Below are 22,578 nucleotides of genomic sequence, written 5' to 3' on the forward strand. Positions count from 1 at the left end.
ACCCAGGATCATGACACATTTATTATTTGAGAAACAAAGGGGTCATTTTTTGCACTGGCAGTGTGACAAGAGAGGGTATCACAGACATCACAGGACACATGCTGCCCATCAGGATGGTGCCGTGTTCTGGGTAGCATCCATGGAGATTTCGTCAGCTTAATTAATTGGATTTAAATAGAAACAATTTCCATTCAAGGGCTCTGAGTGAAGCCTTGTAACCATCAGTATGTTTTTCTCCCATTTCCAACAAAATAGTGCCCAAATGATTAAACTCATTTTATACTCCTTAGAGAAGGCACCCACTCCTCTAAGCCTGGCGAATGAGGAACAGAATGACAGAGGCATTATGGATAGTGGTATCAGTAATTCCTCCTTCCACAGGATGATTTCAATGTATTTTGTAAACAATAATAAAAAGGGTCAAGAATTAACATCCTTGGTCTCATTTTAGAGGAGGAGAACAGACTTCTGATTCTCCTGCTGAGCACCAAAGACAAACCCCAAGCTCTTTCACCTTGGGGTCTCAGATCCTCATCTATCACTGCTTGTTTCCCAGAACTGGAAGGAATGTGCAATCTGAAAAATAGAGCAACTGTGGTCTAAACCTCCTGAGTTTCACTTTTCTCTGGTTGGGAAGTGGAGGGATAGTTCCCATCATGAACCTGTTGATGTTGCTGTTCAACAGTTGCCATTGCTGCATGGAACCGTGGCCATCAGCTCCATCCCTCAAACTGTGACTAAGCAGAGGGTTCTCCAACAGCTGGGGAGATCCAGCTGTTACCGGCTTTCTGATGCTCTGTGGGTGGAAGCCATTGAGTAACAGCCCATTGGTACTGGGTTTTAATGGCATGTGTGCATGGGATTGGCTTGGTTTTGGAGATGCAGGCTTGAGCAGCAGCTAGCTAAGCACTGCTCTTTGGCTTCCATTTGGGATCTGGTGTGTGTCTCACCAGCTCTGGATTCGGGCAGGATCAGCTTGGATCCGCCTGCAAGAAGCCATACCAATACAGATAGATTCGGCATGTTTGCAATAGAGATATACATAAAGAAGTGATGTCTGGAGATCATAACAGTGGTGACCACAGCCAGAGACCTCATGAGTGTCCATCTAGAAGCAAAGCATTTGAAGGATGAATGTTTTCCATTGGTTGCATTTGCATTTTTCTCCCACTGCCCAGTGAAATACCTCCCAATGATGTTTGCTCCTTTTGCAGTTATTTCTATGCTATTTTCTAGAGTGCTTTCCAAACAGTTTAACTCTGATGAATCCTTCATCTCAAGTAAAATCATTCCATTTATATCTGTCTCTTTGTAAGACATCTGCTTTCAAATGCATTTAAAAGCCTGCCCATACCTGGGATGTATAAAATGGAAAGCTAACATTTGGACAAAAAGTTCTCAGTCCATTCTTTAAGCTGCTTACATTAACTCAACAAATTTGCATGAGTGTGTAAAACTTCTTTGACTCTCTGGGATGAGTGGAATGGAAAAAGTTGCGGATGGAAACTGAAACTGTTCCCAATGCCTGTTGCTTCTGAGTGGCAGCTGTTCACTTCAGTCAGGACTTGGCACCCCAGAATTCCTGCCCAGTTGAAAACACCTGAGCTGCCTGTATGGGGAGAGCGAGGTGGCTCAGGAAGGTCAGTTGATCTTTGATGGTTGTTTTTCTCAGTGATGTCAGACATGCTGCCCAGCATCTGGACTTCATTGCCTGGTCTGGATATCATCTATCTGAACAGACGTGGAGATGAGGTTCTTAGAAAAACAGTTTAGTATCAGTGTTGGGTTCACAGTGATCTTGAGGGTCTGTTTCAATCAAAATGATTCTACAGTTGTGTATAAATCTCTCTTTTTCCCACTAGGCTCAAAGAGATGCAAAGGTAATAGGTGAGTTGTATGTGCTGTAGGTTCAGGGATGGGTTAATTTATTGCACTGCGTGTGTGCTTTTCTGTGTTAGATGATGATCTGGTGCCAGCTTTTGGATAGGTTGACCACCATGTCACATTTGCAACCTAACAATAATCACTTTTTCCTGCAGAACCATGAAACTGTACATCATCTTCTTCCTGGGAGTGGTGAATAGAGGGACCTCTAACGATCAGCCCACAGAGGGGATGTCCTGTGAAATGGTAAGGTTGTCTCCCTGCTCGGGTCCCTTGAGATCCTGGTTGAGGTTGGACCCCACTTTGTTACAGACAAGGGAAAGGGAACCCCCACAAGACCAGGCTCTCCGTGACAGTAGAGATGTGTTTGCTGGGTTAGTGGATGCTCAGTGGGATGTTGTCATGTTACGTCCTTGCTGGAGTGACAGCACATAAAAGCGAGGCAGGGAAAGAAGGGTCATTATCTCCACTTTTTCCTAAGAGGGAGCTGGTTAAAAGAAATTTGACCTGATTTCCCCAAAAACTGCACAGGGATTCTGTGGCTGAGACAGAGAAAGAACTTAGACTTTACATCAACTCTTTTATATCAGGCTTGAGTTTTTGCTTTAAATAAAAATGTCTTCTGTGAAATACATCCATACCAGCCCTTTTGTAATAACAGGGAGAACGACCTTCTCTGCCCTGACACAGGATTGCTGCCAGGGAAGTTGTACCTGACTTCTGCTGGAGGTAAAAGAAGTAACAGAGCCTCTTGTTCCAGTATAAAATTTGCTCCTTGAATTTTTGCAAGCACCTGGTACAATATCATAAATGTTATTCGCAGCTGAACTTGCTCCTTTCCCTATCCAAGTGCTGCTGACTGTAACAGGACATTTAAAAATACTTATATTTTTTTTAAATTTTTTTTAAACGTTGAAGCTGTTCAACACAAATCCTCAAGAATTTCCAAAATAGGGAAAAAAAATAATTTGCTAGCTGTACACATGTCCCTTATGGGACTCATTCCATTCCTGCCTACCCTGCCATATTGCTGCACTTCCTGAATTCCAGAGAAATTAAGACCTAGTATATATAAAAAGATCTTGGGAAGGTGACTGGGTAGCTCAGTTCGTTGGCTGGAGCAGAAGACTGATGAAGCCACTTCAAACTTGACATTTTGGGTCCCATGTATCATAATCACATAAAGGCTGGGTGAGACACACAATGATCCAAGCAGATTTGCCCCATCCCACTTCTTGATGGGTCACAGATTAAGATGATTGCTGAGAAATAAATACATCTCTTTTTTCCACCACTCCACTCTAAATTGCTTTCATCAAGACAGAAGCCAAGACTCTACGCAACAAGGCTGGAATAAGTTCAGCCCCGACAGAAAACACACTGCAGTCGGGGACTGAGATGCTCATCTGGTATAAATTAACAGCTCAGCATCATTAATGTTGATGTTGATCATTTTCCTTTGCTGGGCGTTTGGTCCAATGGAAGGGGGAGGATGTAAATCCAAACACAGTTTAAAGAAAGTGGGAGCTACTGGAGTAGCTGATAGGTCCACTGAGAGTCCTGTTTACTTCATGTGATTATTTTTCATCACAACCTTGCTGTTTTACACTGTACTTTCCCTGTGGTGACACCTTCAAAATAGCAAAGGCTCAGAAATGGAAACTTTAATCCCAGATCTTGTGGGAGAGGCATGAGTCAGAAGCCTGTGCCCATTTCTGACTCCTGTCATTGAATCAAAGTCTTGTAAAAAAGGTTTTTGGAAGCGAAGAGTCCCTATGAGAACACCTGAAATGGGAATGAGCTGCACTGATTAGGCAAGTTACTGCACATCTACCTCTCTGCGAGACAAGAAGGCACAGCTTAAATGCCCAGAGGTTCTTCCTAACTCATGTTGCCTTCCAAGGAGAGGGGCTTCAACTAGTGCATGTTTTAATCTCCCAAAGAAATATGTTTCCAGCTCATGTTAACTGGCAAAGGATGAGCTTTCAAGCAATTCATGGAATGGAAGAGGTTTTAGCAAATTATACCTTATCTTGAACTGAAGTGGTGTAAGAAAATGTTCACAACCAGTTATAAGTCAGGCGAATATGTGATATCTGGGCAAATTGCAAAGTGTGGTTGTGTAGCTGAGTCTGCGCCTGTGCAGCTCTTCCAGATAATGTTAGAATTGTAGAATCATGGAATCATAGAATCACAGAAGAGTTTGGGTTGTAAGGGATCTTCAAAGCTCATGTAGTCTAAATGGTCATCTAATCCAAACCTAGACAATTGCTAGGGACAACTTGCAAGTGCAAGTCCAGGACAAGTGGTTCCAGCCCAAATTCTTTGGTTCAAAAGCTCATGTGTTCATACCAGAGAACATGAGTGGAAGCTTGGATCCAGCTGCTTTGTTTGTAAGGTTCTTACTAAGGTGGGTGACAACTTCCAGCCAGTGCTGAGCAGTGAGGAACTGGAGTCAGAATCCAAATGATGCTCAACTTTTGAGCTGTTGAGACACTTTTTTGCAGCCTCTGGATAGGAGAGACATGAACCTGTTGGAGAGGGGCCAGAGCAGGACCCAAAAATGATCCAAGGCTGGAAAAACCCTGCTGGGAGGACAGACTGAGAGCGTTGGGGGTGTTCAGCCTGGAGAAGAGAAGGCTCTAGGGAGACCTTAAGTGTGGCCTTCCTTAGTTAAAAAGGGCTGATAAGAAAGATGGAGACAGACGTTTGAGCAGGGCCTGTTGTCATAGGACAAGGGTGATGGTTTTAAACTAAAAGAGAGAAGATTCAGGCCAGACATGAAGAAGAAATTTTTTCCACTGAGGGTAGGGAGAGCCTGTCCCAGGTTGGCCAGACAGGTGGTGGATGAACCATCCCTGGAGACATCCCAGGCCAGGCTGGACGGGGCTCTGAGCAACCTGAGCTGGTGAAGATGTCCCTGCTCATGGCAGGGGTGGCACTGGATGAGATTTGAAGGTCCCTTCCAACCCAAACTTTTCTATGATTCTATCAATTGGACCAGACACTGAAGAGACCGAGTGCTCCCCACCCTGCAGTGCTTCTTGCCAATGGACTGGTGGCAGCACCAGCAGAGATGATGAAATCAGAACAGGAGACTGGCAAAAAAACTCTTTTCCAGTCTCAGGCTGCCAACCCATTGGGAGGGAGGGCTGGAGGGTGGGAGAAGGGGAGATACACGCAAAGAGATGCTGTTTGTTCCATCCCACTGGGACGTGCTTCATCTTTTCTTTCTAGTGCTGATGAGAATGAAATTCATGCAGTTTGAGGCTCAGGGGATAAAAGATGGTGTGGAACAGAGTAGATAAGAAATTCAGGGAAAAGGAATGAAATTTAAAAAAAAAAAACAAACCGAGAGGTGAAATGTTATAGGAAGAAATGGCAGACAGTGGGAGGTATAGATTTTATCAGTTCTTTTTATCACTGGGAGGGTTCAGTGGATGCAGATTAAAGGCCAAATCCTGCAAGACACATGGTGAACTGAGAATGACCTTTCAATTTCATTGAAAAACATCTGACTGGCATCATTGGGAGATGGACCAGGACTTAGCTATGATGCCGGGTGCCTGGAGGGAGTGAAAGGTGCTCAAAACTTGCTGAGATCTGGCTCAAAGTGAGGGAAGAAGCCTGGCATCTGCCTTAGGCTGCAGAGCGACTGCTGCTTTTTCACTCTGGATTTTTGTAACATTCTGGTTTCTCCCTCTTCCACAAATGAAGCAAGAAGAGACTTATCACTCTGTTATTTGGACCTCAGAGCTAAGCCCAGCTCTGTGCCCATTTTAGCTCAAAATGAGCAAGTCTCCAGTGGCTTTTCAGGAAAGAAATAATGCCAGGGAAAAGCCAGAAAATTCCCTTCTCTTTATTCTAATAGACAGGAGAGATTTGAGTAAGTTGGAGGATGACAAGGAAAGGGTTGAGGTTTTAATGAGCCATTTACTTGGGATCTTTGGGAAAGACGTATCATGGGAAGGACTGTGGAACAGCCTGTGCATATCTAGAGTTTGGATGAGCTCTTGCACTTCTCTGGCACATTTTTGTGTGGTCTCCAAAACTCATATGATGCAAAAGAGATTCGCAAAACGCTGACTATTGCCCCACTTCTCCTAAACAGACCTGTCACTTCATTCACCTAAAAGTTCATATGAAACAGATGGGTTTTAATATCTTTTTGCTTTTAGTGTTTCTTTAATGTCCGAAAAGCTTTGCGTCATGGAATCTGGATTATACTTCTTCACAGAAGTTAAGATTCAACAGATATTTTTCTTTCATTTTTTTTTTTCTGATCTTTCTACAAACAGTACATGACCCAGTCACACAAATACATTCATAACAAGAGTTTTTCTCTGGTAAATTAAATGCTGCCTAAGCCTTTTGCATTCCACTTCCTCCCGCTGCTGGATGTTGCCCTTAATAACAAAATACAGCTTGACATTTATGGAAGGATGATCATGTTCGTGTTTCTAATGTTCCTTATGAACACACACTCCAAATTTTGCTCTAGACACAGATTCAGTGATCGTTGCAATGGAACAGACATGCATCTAGCAGATTAATTTGACTTTGACACTCGAGCTTTTTCTCTACCTTGCTGCTGAGAACTGGAATGAAAAGGCATGATCCTCACTGCACATCGTGGGTTTTTTCCTCTCAAAAGCTGGGTCTACATAATTTTTCTTTTCCATGTTGTGTCACGGGTGTCTTGTGTGGGTGGTTTCATAAGGCGCGTTCCCCATACAAGAAGAAGGGAACTGTTCCCTTAAGAAAGGGATAAATACAGATGGTAAAAGTCGGAGGAGTTCGGATGTTTGCATAAGAAGTATTTCAGTAGTTAAGGACCCGTTTTTTTTAAAGAGGTATTGCTTAACTAAGCCATGGCTAAATAGACATGATCAAATATCCAAGGGTGTGACCAAGGAGAGGGATGGTTTTTGTGCCATAAGATCCTTAAATGTTACTCCACCTCCCTGCTTTGAGACCTATACTACCAGCAAACTGGAGCTCTTCTATGAACTACTTACTATTGCAAGTAGAGTTTGCAGAATCAAATACAGTGATAAAACAGAAAAAAATAAATACTAGAACAAAAGTGAGGAAATGGTGCTTGACTGCAATGGAAGGAGGGGAAAACTCCTTCATTTAGGACTATTAAATGAGCTCAGGAGAAAGGTACAAAAAGCCAAACTTTTAGTAGGTATCAAATGCGGATAAATCTCTCTGTACTGTAAGTTAGAAATGTCTTTAAAATGAAATGAGTGCTGTTAGCTGCAAAGAAGCATTAGAATTGTTGTTCTTGCTATCTGAAGACTCAGAGAAAACAGTGTGATCAGTGTTTCAAGAGCAGGATCTGCTCAGATACTGAATGTTATGTTCTTTGTATTTTACGCAACACTGTTTTTCATTTGCCCCATGACAACTCCTTTTTTCTCTTGTTTTTTTGGCAGGTAAACTCGCAGGCATTTTGCCACAACAAAGACCTCCACCAAATCCCTAGTGAGCTCCATCCGAACGTAAACAAAATAGATCTGTCTGGAAATCTGATTCAAAGCATCCCTGAAACACCGTTATCATTTTACACTTCCCTCCAATGCCTGGATTTAAGCTCTAACCAGATAAGCTTCATCACGCCTGGAGTCTTTGCACATATGACGAGTTTGCTTGAAATAAATTTAGCCGACAATCACTTATATGAACTTGCTCAGAATGAGACAGAGGGGATTGGGCGTTTACCCAAGGTGGAAATACTGGACTTGTCCCACAACAGTCTGTACAATGGGATGGCTGAGTATTTCATTAAACAAGCCCCGGCACTACAGTATCTTTCCTTGGCAGAAAACAGTATTATAATGATATCACAGAAGATGTTTCAGGGATGTCCCAGTCTTGTGGAGATAGATCTTCAGAGTAATATAATAATGGAAATAGAAGAAGGTACTTTTGAGACTCTAGTGAACCTTTCCAAACTCAATCTCTCCATGAATTCAATTACTTGCATCTCCGATTTCAACCTCAAACAGCTGGAGATACTTGACCTCAGCAGGAATAGCATTGAGACCTTCCACACCACAAAGTCAGATGATGAATACAACTTAAGATTTTTGGATCTGAGTGAAAACAAACTGCTTCACTTCCCAGTCTTCCCCCAGGTAAATAAACTGGTAACTCTGAATTTATCAAAGAATTTAATCCAGCTCACTGCTGAATCCCCTCATAATAAAATGGACTATATGGAAAATGAATGGCTAGATGCTTCCTTTCAACTTCCTGATCAGAAGCAAAGTAGAAACAAAAGTTCTCTTTATTTATCCCATCTTGTATATTTAGACTTAAGTTATAATGAAATCAAATCCATTCCGGATGAGTTCTTTGAATCAATGTTGTCTCTTCACACCCTTAATCTCAGTAGAAACTGTCTTCAGGCATTTGCAATAACTTATGACAGTGCATTGATCTCCCTGACTGCCCTCGACTTGAGCTACAATGCTTTGCAGAACCTTCTCCTAGATGTTGGCACGTTGTCAAATTTGAAGGAGCTCTATGTTCAAAACAACCATCTTCAGACCTTGCAATTTGATATCTTCTCAAGTCTTCCTAGCCTCAGACTGCTTAATCTACAGAGCAATAATATCAGCCTTTGCAGCATGTACTCAGGATTAGCTAAGCAAAGACTTGTTGGAGAGGAAAGCGGTTGTGTATCATTTGTTGATTCTCCTGCTCTTCAGTACTTGTACCTAGCCGACAACATGCTGAACATCCTACCATCATACACTTTCTACAAGACTCCCCTGATTGTCTTGGATCTCTCCATGAACCCTGGACTGAAAATAGAAGTTAAAGCATTATCAGGACTGGAGAAGTCTCTGGAATATTTGTTTTTACATGGCAATAGCCTGATAGATTTAAATATTGACTTGCCTTGTTTTAGTCACCTTAAACATTTAAACCTCTCTGAAAACCAGCTGAACTGGCTGCCTAAGTGGGGTAGTGACTCTCCACTGGAAGTTCTGGACCTACGGAACAATAGGTTTAGTACGTTACAGAACAGCAATATTTTAGCATTAGAAAATTCCCTTAAAAACTTGTATCTCACTGGGAACCCACTCAACTGCTGTGGAAACATCTGGCTCTCATCAATGATCCAGAATAACAATGTCCAGATCCCCAACGTGGAGCACTTAACGTGCCAGTACACTCAGAACTTTGGGTACCAGGAAGAAATGCACATCGGGAACATTAGACCTGAAGACTGTGAAAAAGAGGATCTAAAGAAAATCAACTTCCTTATTATATTAACATTTGTGTTGGTTTTATCTGTGATCATCATTGGCGTGGGTTCATTTTTTTATTTCCGCAGGCAGAACTTTAGCCATCAGTTTAAAGCATAGGAACACAAAATGCCTTGAAAGCGGAAGAAATCAGGTGCTACACTGCCGGTGTGTAGAAATGAAGGGTAAAATTCTCATCTTTGATTTTTTAAACTGTGGATTTTAAGACAGTTTCAAAACTGCACCACTATAGTGCTCTGGGTCACAGAGACAGAAAGGAGAATTTGCCATGTTTTGCACTTGCTTAATTCAGAAGCAGACCTGTTTAAAAAGTTTATACAGTGGTAATTTAAACCAGACCAAAAGAAAAAGCCATCTAAGGTCCTGAGACTTTCACTAAGCTGACAAAACGTGGCATTCCGTTACATCACCTTCACAGAAAGACTATGCAAATTGAGCATTGTAACTGAAATCACCTTTTTATGACAACCATTGGTGACATCAGCTGAGTAGGAAAGTCCTTCTCAAAGTAATTTACCTCCATGAGATACTTTTCTCTGGTCTAAGCTTTGCTTTTTTCCTAACTGGTTAGAAATAACAGACCCTAACCCTTCTTAAACCGAAATGATACAAACCGGTGGCAGGGCAGGCCAACAATACAATCTTGCTACTCTTGACATTGGTTGCAAATCTTCCATGAGTTCCAAAGCAATAAGAATTTAGCTGAAAAAGGAAATCACAGTTTGTGTCTTTTGTGGTCCTGGTTGTCATTTAGAAAACCCACAAATGACCATGGGACACAAAGGCTTTGGTGGCAGGAACCTTTTTAAATACCTCCTTTTGCTTATAGTGTGTTGCTCCAGCCACTGGCGCGAGACACAAGAAATAGATAAGGTTAACTAGTCTTGGCACTTAATACTCACAAAGGATGGAAGAGAAATCTCAGGCATGAAACAGCTGCATTATACATTACCACTTCTGCTCAGAAGGTCACAGGTCCGCAGTTCAACTCAAAGAGGAGATTTTTTTCCCTTGCGTGCAATACATATTTAAACTGGACTTAATGTGAAGAAATTCATCCCTGGGGTGAACACTTTTTAAAAGAAAAAAACCTCAGAGAATGAATTTCAACCAGCTAACATTGGACTGAAATGTTTATATTTCTAAGTAAAACTGTTGGAGAACTCACTGCAGACAGTTGTATTTCAATGCAAAAGAGTAATATATCAGTTTTTAAAGGTCATGGGAGGTTAGACAGCCAAAAAGGTGTTTTAAAGATACTGGTGTGAAACAATACACAGAGAACGTAGTCCTGGGCCATTATTCAGATCAGATATCCACTGTCTCTCACTAAAAAGATATTACGGTCTAGAGGACTGGCTGCAAGGAAAGTTATGTAGAACCTCATTCTATGATGGGTTTAACATGGCCAGCCTGTTGCATTGCTAAAAGCTGACACTGACGTGTTATGTCCCATATTCTGACAGCAAATTCACCCTTTTGAAGTGAAAAAAAAGCTCATCAACAGTGGCAGCCTGCCCTACTAATGGGGTTCAATGGCTTGGAAAGGAGCTATATCAGGTTTTCTGTTAATGCCAGAAACTGTACATTAAGGCACATAAGAGAAATCGAGGTCAAACAAAAACCTGTCCAGGTAAACAACTCAGAGTCAAATTGCTGCTCCATTTCTGTTTCTTCCAGCTAGTGAATGTCAAAATCAGCACACTACAAAAAGATGTATAATTCTATTTTTTAAAGCAGTTATGTAAGAAACTGGCTGGTAGTCTTCATTGTGGAATTTTGTACAATAAAAACACCTTCGAATTTTGTAAAAAGCACAGGGTTGTGAATACATTAAAGCACCAGCTTGGAATGCTCCACAGATGAAAAGCAATGTCCTCCTATTTTTCTATGGCGTTCAGACTCCAACTTAGACCTTCACCTTCTGGTCCTGAAGCAGGGACAGCTGCTCCATATCTTAGAGTACAACCAATGGAGAACAAGGAGATCTACTGAAGATGCAGGCAAGCATTTATAGAATCATAGAAGTGTTTGGGTTGCAAGGCACTTTCCAAGCTCACCCAATCCCACTCCTGCCATGAGCAGGGACATCTACAAACAGATCAGGTTGCTCAGAGCACCATCCAGCCTGGCCTGGGATGTCTCCACGGATGGGGCATCTACCACCTCTCTGGGCAACCTGGGACAGGTCTCACCACTCTCCTCGTGTCTTTGCACGAACAGACAGCAGCAATAGAGCCTGACCTAATGTCTACAAAACCAACACTACCCATCAGCTCAACTTCATATTCTTGTAGGAGGAAGTTTGCACAAGCAGCAATCCCAGGGATTAGCTGAGAGCCCAATACTGGAGTCAGTGAGCTTTTTCTTTGGTGTGAAAGTCCAGACACTGGTTAATTTAGCCACACACTGAGTTCATACCTTCTGTGTCGAGCGTGGCAAGATTATATCTCCGAGAGACAGTATTAGGTTGGCTGCCATGCCTGGAATTAGTTAATAACCTGATGACAGAGCCAAACCCATTTAATTAACGGTTTTAACACTGCTTTTGTTTGGCTCTACCAAAAGGAAGTTATTGTTATTACTAAACATCTGGGACTAATTAGACTTCCATTGACTTCCCTGGGAGCAGAAACAGCTTTCTCGAGGAATAAGCCTCAGGAGTAAAGTGTGGCATGGCTCATTTGGATTTCTCTGTTAGCAGCGTAAGCAACTGAAAAGTGACATGAACCCATTATGGTCAGTTTATTCTGGATGGGGTGAGGAGCATGAGGGAAAGAAAATATAAATAAAAGAGCAAAGAGAGGGAAAACAGAGAAATGGGAGCTCTCTATGATATTTTTCCTCAAAACAGAGGAATGCAGATGACAGCCCCAAATCTTGTCTCCCCTGTTTGCTTCTGTGCATGCAAGAATCCCAAATGCCAAAGTACCTATTCCTGCATCAAACGTAGCCACTAATTGCACATTACACATCTTTCTGCCAGTTAGCTCAATTGTCCTAATAGGCTGGCACAATACAGGCTGTTTTGACTGTGATTTTGCAATCTAAATTTGCACCTTCATTCACTGCTCTTTCAAAAAATCTCTGCAACAACCTCTGTTGATGCAAACAGAGTTCATTCTGAAAAATATCCTTCTGGGATTCTGGTACATTTAGTAGAGCATGTGGTATTTATGCAGCCAATGCAAACTTTTTTCTGTAAATGGTTGCATGCAATGAGCAGCTTTCCCTCTGCAGCTGTTTGCATGGTGCAAGAAAACAGATCCCCTTCAAATATCTCCTACTACAGTTTGCTGTGGTTTGCTCCCCAAAAAACAATCGTCTGCAGTGGGAGCAGGTAGATGTAAGTACTGGAAGCTCTAGGAACACTCCCAGAGAGAGTCCCTAAAAGTTCTGCAAGTCGTCATTCACGTTGGCCAACCACAGAAAGTCAAGCCCCGGTTTCCATAGGTATTGATAGTTCCTACAAAGCCAAGACAAAACAAGACCTTAGCAGAGTACCAGAGCCTCTGGCTACAGACCTTTTTGCAGGGACCCTGCTCAGTCCTGAACTAGCCATGGTGGATCAGCATAAAACCCAGTAAGAAGCCCTGACCATTTGCTTTCCTGTTCTTATCTATTATCCATGCCATTCAGTACCTTCTTACTTGCCTGGGGGGAAACAAACCAAAACCACAACCTGAATCTCCACAAGAGAGAAAAAACATGTCTTATCTTGCATGGCAAGGTATCCTCTGGCCATATCTGTTATTTTGCATAAACAATTGCCTATTCTCTTTGTGTACACATGTGCAAAGGCACAGACGCATGCAGGCTAGTATAAGAAACACACCACTTCAGGATTAGCTTTGCTTAACCTAAATTAGAACCGCCTGTATTAAATGATCTTTTTTAATAACAACCAGACCATGATGCTAGTGCCTGTGGATTCCTATTTCATGCCTTTCCATGTGAAGCAGTTTGATCAAGACTGTCAAAAGCAATGGATGATTTATTTCAGATGCCTGAATTTGCGGCATGAATCTCACCAATTCTGATTTTCCAGAAAACTGGGTCAATCTCCTCTCAAAACCAAGGCTCTGTAGTATGTCTTATGCAAGCCCCAGGAAAAACTGAAATTTTCCAGATGTATATTTAATTATTTCACTTACTGCTTTCTAACGGTAGTTGCCTGCTCTGTTGGAGCTGAAATACAGCAGAGCTACCCACCAACACCTCCTCTGCCCTGTATTCTGCACTCAGAAGGACCAAGTTAAATATCTCCTCACTTACAGAGCAATCATTCACCTGCTGCTGTGGTTTAATTTTAGTGAAAAAAGGAAAATTATCCATAAAAAAAGAACAAAGCTTTCTGACAAATGCTGCAACTATCCAGCCAGAGCGGATTTTAGTCTGGATTGGTGATAGATTTTGCCAAGAAACACGAGGAAAGGGGGGTGAGAGGACTTGAGAGACACCAGAGAGCTCAGGATGAGTGATGGCAAAGGAGAAAACAAAGTGTTGTTGTGATTGTCTCCTAGAAGTGGAGAGCTGAAAATACTCCAGAGGAACAGGCAGTAATGAGGAACAGCCCAAGAAGCTGGAGGAGACCTATGAAGCTTCAGCCCATCTTTCATGGTGGAAAAGTGAGATGAGAGCCTAGGAGACAAATAATAGAAGAGCAGAAATGAGGGATGATAGGAGAAGTGAAAGGAGTGAGGGAAATGGAGTAGAGAAGGGGGTTTTAATACAATTCATCTCTTTGTGGTGGGCAACCAACAAGTGTAACTGGAGGTTGAAGAGCATTCAAGAGAGAAGGGTGGGAGAAGCTTTGCGAAGAGGCAATCAGAGCAGAGCAGGGGGAGACATGGGTACCTTGGGTGGGCAACACACTGACTGCCTGCAAATACGCGATGCATGTAAACAGGAGGAAATCGGCTCACAAGGAGTGTCAAACAGAAGTATATAGTAACCAGGGAAACAGGGTGAAACTAAAAGATGAGAGAAAGACTGAAGAGGGCCTGTTGGACTGTGGAATATTATTTCACAAGCAAAGACATTTGGAGGCTGATGCAACATCACACTAAACAAAAATTTGGCAGATATAAGGGAACAGTCCTGCAACACTGGGAAAGTCACTTTTCTCCCAAGCTATTGATCGTGGCTGTTCTGATGCATTGCAGAGCCAAGTCAGCAGTCATTACATCAAAGACACACATTTTCCAGTTCATAAGAAATATTCTTTATGAAGAAATATCCTGGAAGGTGCCAACAGGAGAGATTCCTCTCTGCTGTTCCTGACTTTCCCATAACATGGAAGTGAAGAGGGGAGTCCAGGGTTCCTGAGATAAGATCAGAAGAGGAGAGAAACACATTTTCAGGCACCAAAGAGAAGTTTTGGGGCGGGCAACTGGGCAGGAAGTGTGGGGTGGGGAAAAACAAAGAGGAATAAGCAGAGCTGAACCAAGAATATAGTAGACAAATGGGAAAGGAACGGTCAGGATGAAATCAGAAGTAGAAATAGAGGAGACAGTGGTACAGAGCAGAAATAAAGAAAATAAGGCTACACACAGCTTGAAGCTACATTTCTGTACTCAAGCTGATTGACACCAAATGGAGCGATGGTTGGTATGTTGGGAGCAAAGCTGCTATTCAGAGGGACCTTCCACATCAGAGCAATGGCCTGACAGAAACTTCATGACGTTCAGCAAAGATCTGCACCTTGAACAGAACAAGCTTGTCCAACACTCCAGCCTAGGGACAAAACAACTGGAAAGTAGCTTTGCAGAAGAGGACCTGAGGGTCTGGGTGGACAATAAATTGTCCACAGAACAACATCATGCCCTAGTGACAACGAAATCCAGCTGCATACTGAGCTGTACTTGCAAATCCTTAGTTAGAAAGTCAAGAGACACTGTTAATCCCCTCTGTTTGGCACATCTAACACCACATCTGGTTACTGTGTCCAGCTGTGAGCCTCCCAGTGCAAAAAAGAGACAAACTGAAGCGAGTCCAGCAGAGGCCACCGCGATGGTTGCGGGGCTGGAGCATATGTGAAAAAGATGGAAGGAACCAGGCTCATTCGGCCTGGAGAAGAGAAAGACTTGGTGGAAAATCTTATATCAATACTGGAAGGGCTGTTAAAAAGAAGAGAGCATCAGCTCCTCTCAGGAGTATTTGGTTAAATGACAAGATACAACCTCTGCAAACGGAAAAATTCAGATACAAGGAAAAAAAATCTTCATAATGAGAGAGGTCAAACTCTGGAAAATCCTTGGAGATTTTCAAAAGTTGTCAGAGCAAGGCCCTGAGCAACCACTTCTGACATGGAAGTTGGCCCTGCATTAAACAGGGAACTGGACTAGAGGTCTCCAGAGGCCCATTCCTACCCAAATTGTTCTCCAGATCTTTGCAAAACAAGAATAATGGGTCATGCACTTAGGTGAGGAACAGAGCAGCAGGAAAAGTTGTGGGCAACAGAGTCTTTAGTGGTGTCTACTCCCCGAACTGAAGCTGTGGAAGGGATATAGCAGTAGAAATGTCTGGAGAGATGGTAAAACTGGCTCATGGTGTCAGATATGGGCAGAGTTAGTAGAGTTAGTCAGATCGTGGAAGTCTGAGTTCACCCTTTTTTCTTTTCATTTTTACAGCTCAAAACTTAATGCTTTCAAAATTTTCCAATAAAATCCTGAAAAAAAGTGAATTTGGGAAATGTTCACTTTGTAAGGTCAGAGCTTCAGTTTGAATTCAGTTATTCTTAGTGCAGCAAGCACATTCTCATACAATTAATAAAAATCATTGCAACATCCAGTTTGCTTCAGATGAGGAAATGTTTCAATCGCCTAATGGTAAATAACATTCCCCCCAATTATCACTAAACCAAATCAAAATAAAATAAAAATGAAATGTTAGGCTGTTGAAACTCTATCAATCTTTTCATGTTTTAGCACATCAAATAGTGCTTGGACACAGGAAGAATAGAAAATAGAATAATGACACTGACCTTTTGAAATTCCACAAGAGACCTATGAGGTAAGATCTAATTTCAAAAAGTTTTTTTTTCAAACCTTCCTTCCATCATGAGTACTTATATAGTATTTTGTGGGTGGTTTTTTTTAATATTTACAAGTTTTATGACTCCACTGCCTTTCACTTTAAAATATTTTAACAAAAAATTCTGGCAAGAGTTACAGATTGAAAAGTTTCAAAACCCCAGCTTCATTAATTGTTGCTTACTCTTGGAAAAAGCTGTTTGTAACAGACCTTAGCGTATGTTTCTTGCCTTATGTATATGATTCAAGGCCGTATGTTTCCTCTAATGTGTCCCTCGTGTTTCACCACAGACATCAGGCAAGTTACTGCATTGATGAAATGGACCCACCAGCCCTAAATTGAGCTCGTTTCCTGTTTGGGAAGAGTGATACCCAGTGAGGTGAAGGGCCAGAAAATAATTTGGGTTTTTTAATTACCACTCTAGGTATTTAAGCCCAAAATCTAAATCTTTACAGTCTTTGTTCAGCTGCTGATTCTTCCATCTGGTGCCTAAAGTCTGTAGAGGACTATGTTTGGTGTTGCAATTCCCCGTGCATTTAACAATCTGCTCCTTTGCATATTCAAAAGTGTCGCACACAGCACAAAACCCTTCATTCCTGTATCAGCACCAACAGGACTCTCATATTGAGCATCCCGCTGCCCAATTTCCTGAGCAAGGTAGCTATTGCTGAAGCATTGCTGTGAGACAAAACTCTGTTCAAACTGCAGCTAGAAATAGAGCGGCCATGATAATTCCACGCCTAGACTCCAGTTCAATTTTCTTTTCTACCTATATGGGTATTTTCTGCTCTTCAAGAAATGTCCTCCTTGGCAGTCCAAGTGGAGTGTTACATGGACCAAATCAATTTATCCTCAATTTTGTCTCAATTTGTACAATTTTGTGCCCTTTAAGGAGCACTTCAGTAATCACTGAAGGAGGGAACTGTGCCCTCAACACAAGGAATTGGTCACTGGGACTGCAAAAGGCAGAGGGGAAGAGCCTGAGTGGGACACTTGGAAAGTACCATGCTCCCATATTAACTGGTATATTGACTAAAGAAAACCTTCCTGCAGAAGAGATAACTGAGCCACTGTGTGCCATACTATACATGGTGCTCTAAACACTATGCTATAGGAGAAAAGAAAGAAAAGCCACAGCATCCTCCAGTTGCTCTGTTTCAAGAGAAAGGTCTAGGGATGTGAACCACTGACAGTGCTGCCTCCCTCTATAGCCCAGATTAAGGCATTTAATTCGCAGGAGGAGGTTAAAATGCAGATGTCCTCATTAAGGATTATGAAATCTGGGTCCCCTGACAGAGATCTAAATTCCCCAGGGTATCTACATCTACATCTACATCTACATCTACATCTACATCTACATCTACATCTACATCTACATCTACATCTACATCTACATCTACATCTACATCTACATCTACATCTACATCTACATGGCTGGAGGCTGTGACTCAGAACTTGTGGGAGACCAAGTGAGCTGAACATCTCTTCAGGCTCCATCAACTGTATTGACTAGAACTTCACTAGTTGCAAAAGGGGCATCAGCCACCAGCTCACATGGTGATGTCTACATCTAGACACATTTAAGTATCTTAGAATCACAAATCCATTTCAGTTGGATAAGACTCTTAAGATCACAGAATCCAATTGTTTCCTAGCACTCTCAAGTTCACCACAAAATCATCACCCTAAGTGCCACATTTACACATCTTTTAAATATCTCCAGGGATGGTGATTCTACCACTTCCCTGGGCAGCCTGTTCCAGTGCTCGATAATCCTTTCAGTGAAGAAATTTTTCTAATATCCAATCTAAACCCCTCCTGGAGCAACCTGAGGCCATTTCCTCTCATCTCATCACTTGCTACTTGGGAGAAGAGACCACCCCCATCTCTCTACAACCTCCTTTCAGGTAGTTGTAGAGAGTAAGAAGAGCTAAAGACTTGGTTCAACTGCCTAAACATAGGCAGCTAGTTTGGTGTACAGCAAGAAAGTTGTGCCATTTGGGACGTTGCTGGGGTTGAAGTTACATCAATACAGTCTGCAATCACAATACAGGATAGAGACAAAACCTGGCTATTCTTCAGTGCCAGCTGGAGATCAGATAGCATACCCCAGGATAACTCAAACGCAACAGAACACCAGTTTGTGGGCATCCTGTCAAGCTCACTGTTGGATAAGAAGTCAGAATTAGTTTGAAAAACAGGCACTCCAAGTCCTTTGCTTTAACTGGGTGATACATTAGATCTGCTTTCTGAAGCCTGATGTCAGTTTGCCCTCTGACATAGTAATTAAAACCAGAAATTGAGACCAGTTTTCAAACAGATAGCTTTTGCACAATTCTCTGCCTGCGCACATCCAATGTCATGTTATCTGGTTTTCTTCTTTTCCCACAGTGTAATTGCTTTTCCAACCTCCTGCTTCCTCAAACTGCTCACAAGGAAGCTTTCGAGTAAATGCAATAAAAGTGCAATAACATCATGCATTTGTGCACTACAGAATGTGTCGTTTCATTCAGTTTGCATTGTGCACTTTGTACTGCTCTTCAATAGACCTCTGGGCTCACCCACACAAAGCACTCTCAGATGTCTCCTAGTAGAGTACCTGAGTGCTGCACAGTTAAACAAACCACTTACTGTGGTCTGTGAAGCAATGCTTTCAGCATCTCATGGCCCAAATGTTGTTTTATTGGGCTTTTTTTGTGTTGTTTTATTTTTTTCTTACCACTTCTTATTTCACAACTCGCCTGTTGGGATTTTGGTCTTGTGCAAGAGTTGTTATGGGAATAAAGTCTTATCTCAAAGAGAGATCTTGCTTTATTTGGGTCAAATAAAATGAGTAGATCTCCCTAACTTTCCTCCAGTAATAATAATTTTTAAAAGCTTTATTCAATTAATAAAGGCCTAAAAGACATAGCTGAGAAATAGCTAAGTTTTGCATATAAACATTGAAAACTCCCTTCCTTTTCCACTGTGCTGTTTCAGATACCCCCACAAATTTGAAATAGAGACAGAACATACTACCCACATCGGGAAGGTATGGCAATCATTTTTCTGGTGAAGTCAGTGCAGATTTTGAAGACGTCTCAGCTGTAAATGAATGAGGTCAAGTTACAATCTGTTCACCAGCCAAGCCCTCACAACTGTCTACACCTCTCCTTGCTTGTGAAGTAGTTTAAACCACCTTCATGTTTTACTTGACAAATGGGACAGGCTGAGACCATGTCCAGTATCATTTACATCCTGACTAGGGATAATTTATCAGGTCATGAGACCCAGCTCCACGGCAGCTGCTCCAATCCCCCTTCTGCTGTCTTGCTTTGCAGGGCTCCCAAATGCTCTCCTCAAGATCATTGATACTTTCTCTCAAGAATGAGGTTACAAAACCTGGCAAAATTTTCCAGCCAGGCACTGTGAGAGAGTTCAGAGGGGATACAGCAACAACTGGGAAAGGTGTGAAAAATCAGACCTTTGCAGAAAGGTTATGAGAATTGGTTTGCAGTGGAAGGGGGGAGAATTAAAGCATACAAACAGAGAGGGATGTTTTAAACATTCTGAATCAGCAGAGAAGAAGGAAGAAACACATAGAAAATGTAAGACAAACGTACGGTGGATTTTTACAGCCTTGGTGGTGGTGTAGATGTAAATGTATGTTGGGATCAATCCTGAACCCAGGGGACCCAGCAGAGACCTCCTCCTGGACGAGGCTTTATGCATGGGGATGGTTTCTCATCAGTTTGGACTTACAGATGTGGGGATGTGAATTATTCAGGACTTCTGTAACAACTCTAATTATCCCGGAGGCCTTTCAGATCAGCCTGAGTGGCTGAATCCTTCTTGTTCCACAACTGAAAAATGTGCTTGTATCTCCCGGGACAACTCAACCAGCATATCCAAGTTCCATCTTGGGAGCAACCCTTAGGTTGGATGGCTTCATTCACACTACCAAAGGTACTGCTGCTGTTGGCACTCATTTTTTGTTCTGGAAATGGTGCTGATGACACATATGGGACTGGAGATGACATTAAGTGGTGCTCAGCGGGTTTGATGCATCCAGCAACTTTTTGGACTGTGCTCAGAGGACAACTTGGGTGAAAGATGGTGACACCATAAAAAAGTGGGGCTTTGTACAGAGTATTCCTTTTTTTAAGATATTGGTTTTTTCTTACCCAGCTGTTTTGTTTACTCCATCCTGACCGCCGCCTTCCTCTCCTTCTGTTGTTCACTGGATTCATCTCATCTGTTTCAAGTTGTCTGTCCCAAACAGGACACAAACTCAATGTAGTTTGATACCAAGCTGAACTTCTGAACTGTATTAAATTGAGTGGACTGGAGATTAGGTCACGGGAATTTATGCACCCATATTTCATCAAGACATGAGGCCTCTTTTCTTTGTTTATTACTCCTAAAACATTTAAAAATTTAGAAATAATGTTATTGATTAGAAAAAAAAAATCTGCTCTAATTGGAACAGTCATTTAAATGAACCGAAATATTATAATATCAGCCAAGTGTGTGCTCTAAAGGACAGAGGCAAGAATGAATTATGGACTGGCACTGTGTCAAAAATGCAGCTATTGTTCTCAAAAACAGGATGCAGACCAACGGGAAATGGTGTCTAGTCTTGACTGTTCATAGTACAGGCATTAAAAAAAAAATAGTCCAACTGAAAAGGTAGAAGGTCAGATTTTCATGGGAGAATTTTATTTTTTTGTTGCCTGAATCTGTTGATTTCCACCATGTAAGGGTCTAGATCACCAAGCACAGCTGAAAGTATTTGTTTCATCTATCATCTTGTGGAACGTGTTATCTATAGTACATGTGGAAGACTTCAAAGCAGCTAGTGGTACCTCATAAATTTAGGAAGTTCCTTTTAAGCCAGATTTTTCACCTGAACCTACATAAAATTTACTTAAAAATCAATGCACTCTTCAGACCAAAGTAGAGAAAGAAGAACAATTTCTTCAATTTCTTTTTTGCATTCCTCAGGTGAGACCTTGCCCATGTTACAGTCACACTGAGAGTCCTACAGGAACCGGAACTGCTTTGTGTTAGGTGTGTATCAAAACATGCCTGAAGATCTTCCAGCCAAACTCAATCAAAAATAGGTGGAATGAAGCACAACCTGGCTCCTTCCATAGATGGAGAGGACCTGCATAAGTCCCTCCAAGCACACAGAGAACGTACACAAGGTGACTCCATTTTGAGCATCTTTATCCAGTAAATATCTGCTTGCACATAGTTATCCTGCAATGTCTATCGGAAGCTCACACCCCATATTGGCAACAAAATGCGTTTTGCATTGGCCAAGGGTGAAAATGTACACGAGGCAGGAGCTCTGCACTGACCCCAAGGAATCTTTATCTTTGCTGAACTTCCTTGCAATCGCCATTCCCCATCTCGCCAAATCCCTTGGAGTAGGAGCTAAACTTGAGGCTTCCAGTTTATCAACCAGATCAATCTGCTCCTCGGTCAAAGCTGAGCTGAATGGATCTTCCCTGTATTGTTCTGTTGCCTGGATGGCTGCCCTCCTCCCTCCCTTGGGTCAGGAAAGCCCATGTGTGGCTCCCAAAAGGGAGGTGAATTCGTAGGATGTTGTGAGAGACAGCACCTTTCTGTTGTTTAGCAACAGAATCATTGAATCATGGAATCACGGAGTCATAGAACCATAGAATCATTTTGGTTGGGGGAGACCCTCAAGTTCATCAAGTCCAACCATTAACCCAAGGTTGACACTAAACCATGTCCCTGAGAACCTCATCTACACGTCTGTTCAACCCCTCCAGGGATGGTGACTGCCCTGGGCAGCCTGTTCCAATGCCCGACAGCCCTTTCAGCAAAGAGATTGTTCCCAAGATCCAACCTCAGGCCATTTCCTCTGCTCCTGGCGCTTGTTCCTGGGGAGCAGAGCCCGACTCCCCCTGGCTCCAAGCTCCTTTCAGGCAGTTCAGAGATCAGAAGGTCTCCTCTCAGCTCCTGTTCTCCAGCTGAAACCCCCAGGTCCCTCAGCCGCTCCCATCACACTTGTGCTCCAGCCCCTTCCCCAGCCCTGTTCCCTTCTCTCAACTCGCTCCAGCACCTCAAGGCTTTTCTTGGTGTGAGGGCCCAAAATTGATCCCAGGATTCAATGTTTGGCCTCCCCAGGTCCCAGCATAGGGACGGTCACTGCCCTGGATCTGCTGGCGACACCAGTGCTGGTACCAGCCAGGATGCTGGTGGCCTCTTGGCCACCTGGGCACATGCTGGCTCATGTTCAGAAGGCTTCCAAGCAACATCCAGATAACATTTAATATATGTAATACTCAGATAACATTGAAGAGCAGCTCCTCATTGCAATGAATGGAAGCAGACAGGGATGGAGCAGTGAAAACAACCCCAGGGA

The 22,578-nt window shown here is 42.4% G+C and overlaps 1 protein-coding gene across 1 annotated transcript; it reads left to right on the top strand.

Moving 5' to 3' along the window:
- Nucleotides 1–2,043: 2,043 nt before the first annotated feature.
- On the top strand, nt 2,044–9,266 carry LRRC32 (leucine rich repeat containing 32; the record flags this gene model as incomplete). The annotated part of the gene is made up of 2 exons (XM_080359622.1): nt 2,044–2,130; nt 7,326–9,266. 2 exons carry the CDS (start codon nt 2,044–2,046, stop codon nt 9,264–9,266), a joined length of 2,028 nt encoding a protein of 675 aa, XP_080215748.1.
- Between the last annotated feature and the right edge of the window lie 13,312 nt (nt 9,267–22,578).

This window comes from Nesoenas mayeri, assembly GCF_963082525.1.
Source record: "Nesoenas mayeri genome assembly, chromosome: 1".
Classification (NCBI taxonomy): domain Eukaryota; kingdom Metazoa; phylum Chordata; class Aves; order Columbiformes; family Columbidae; genus Nesoenas; species Nesoenas mayeri.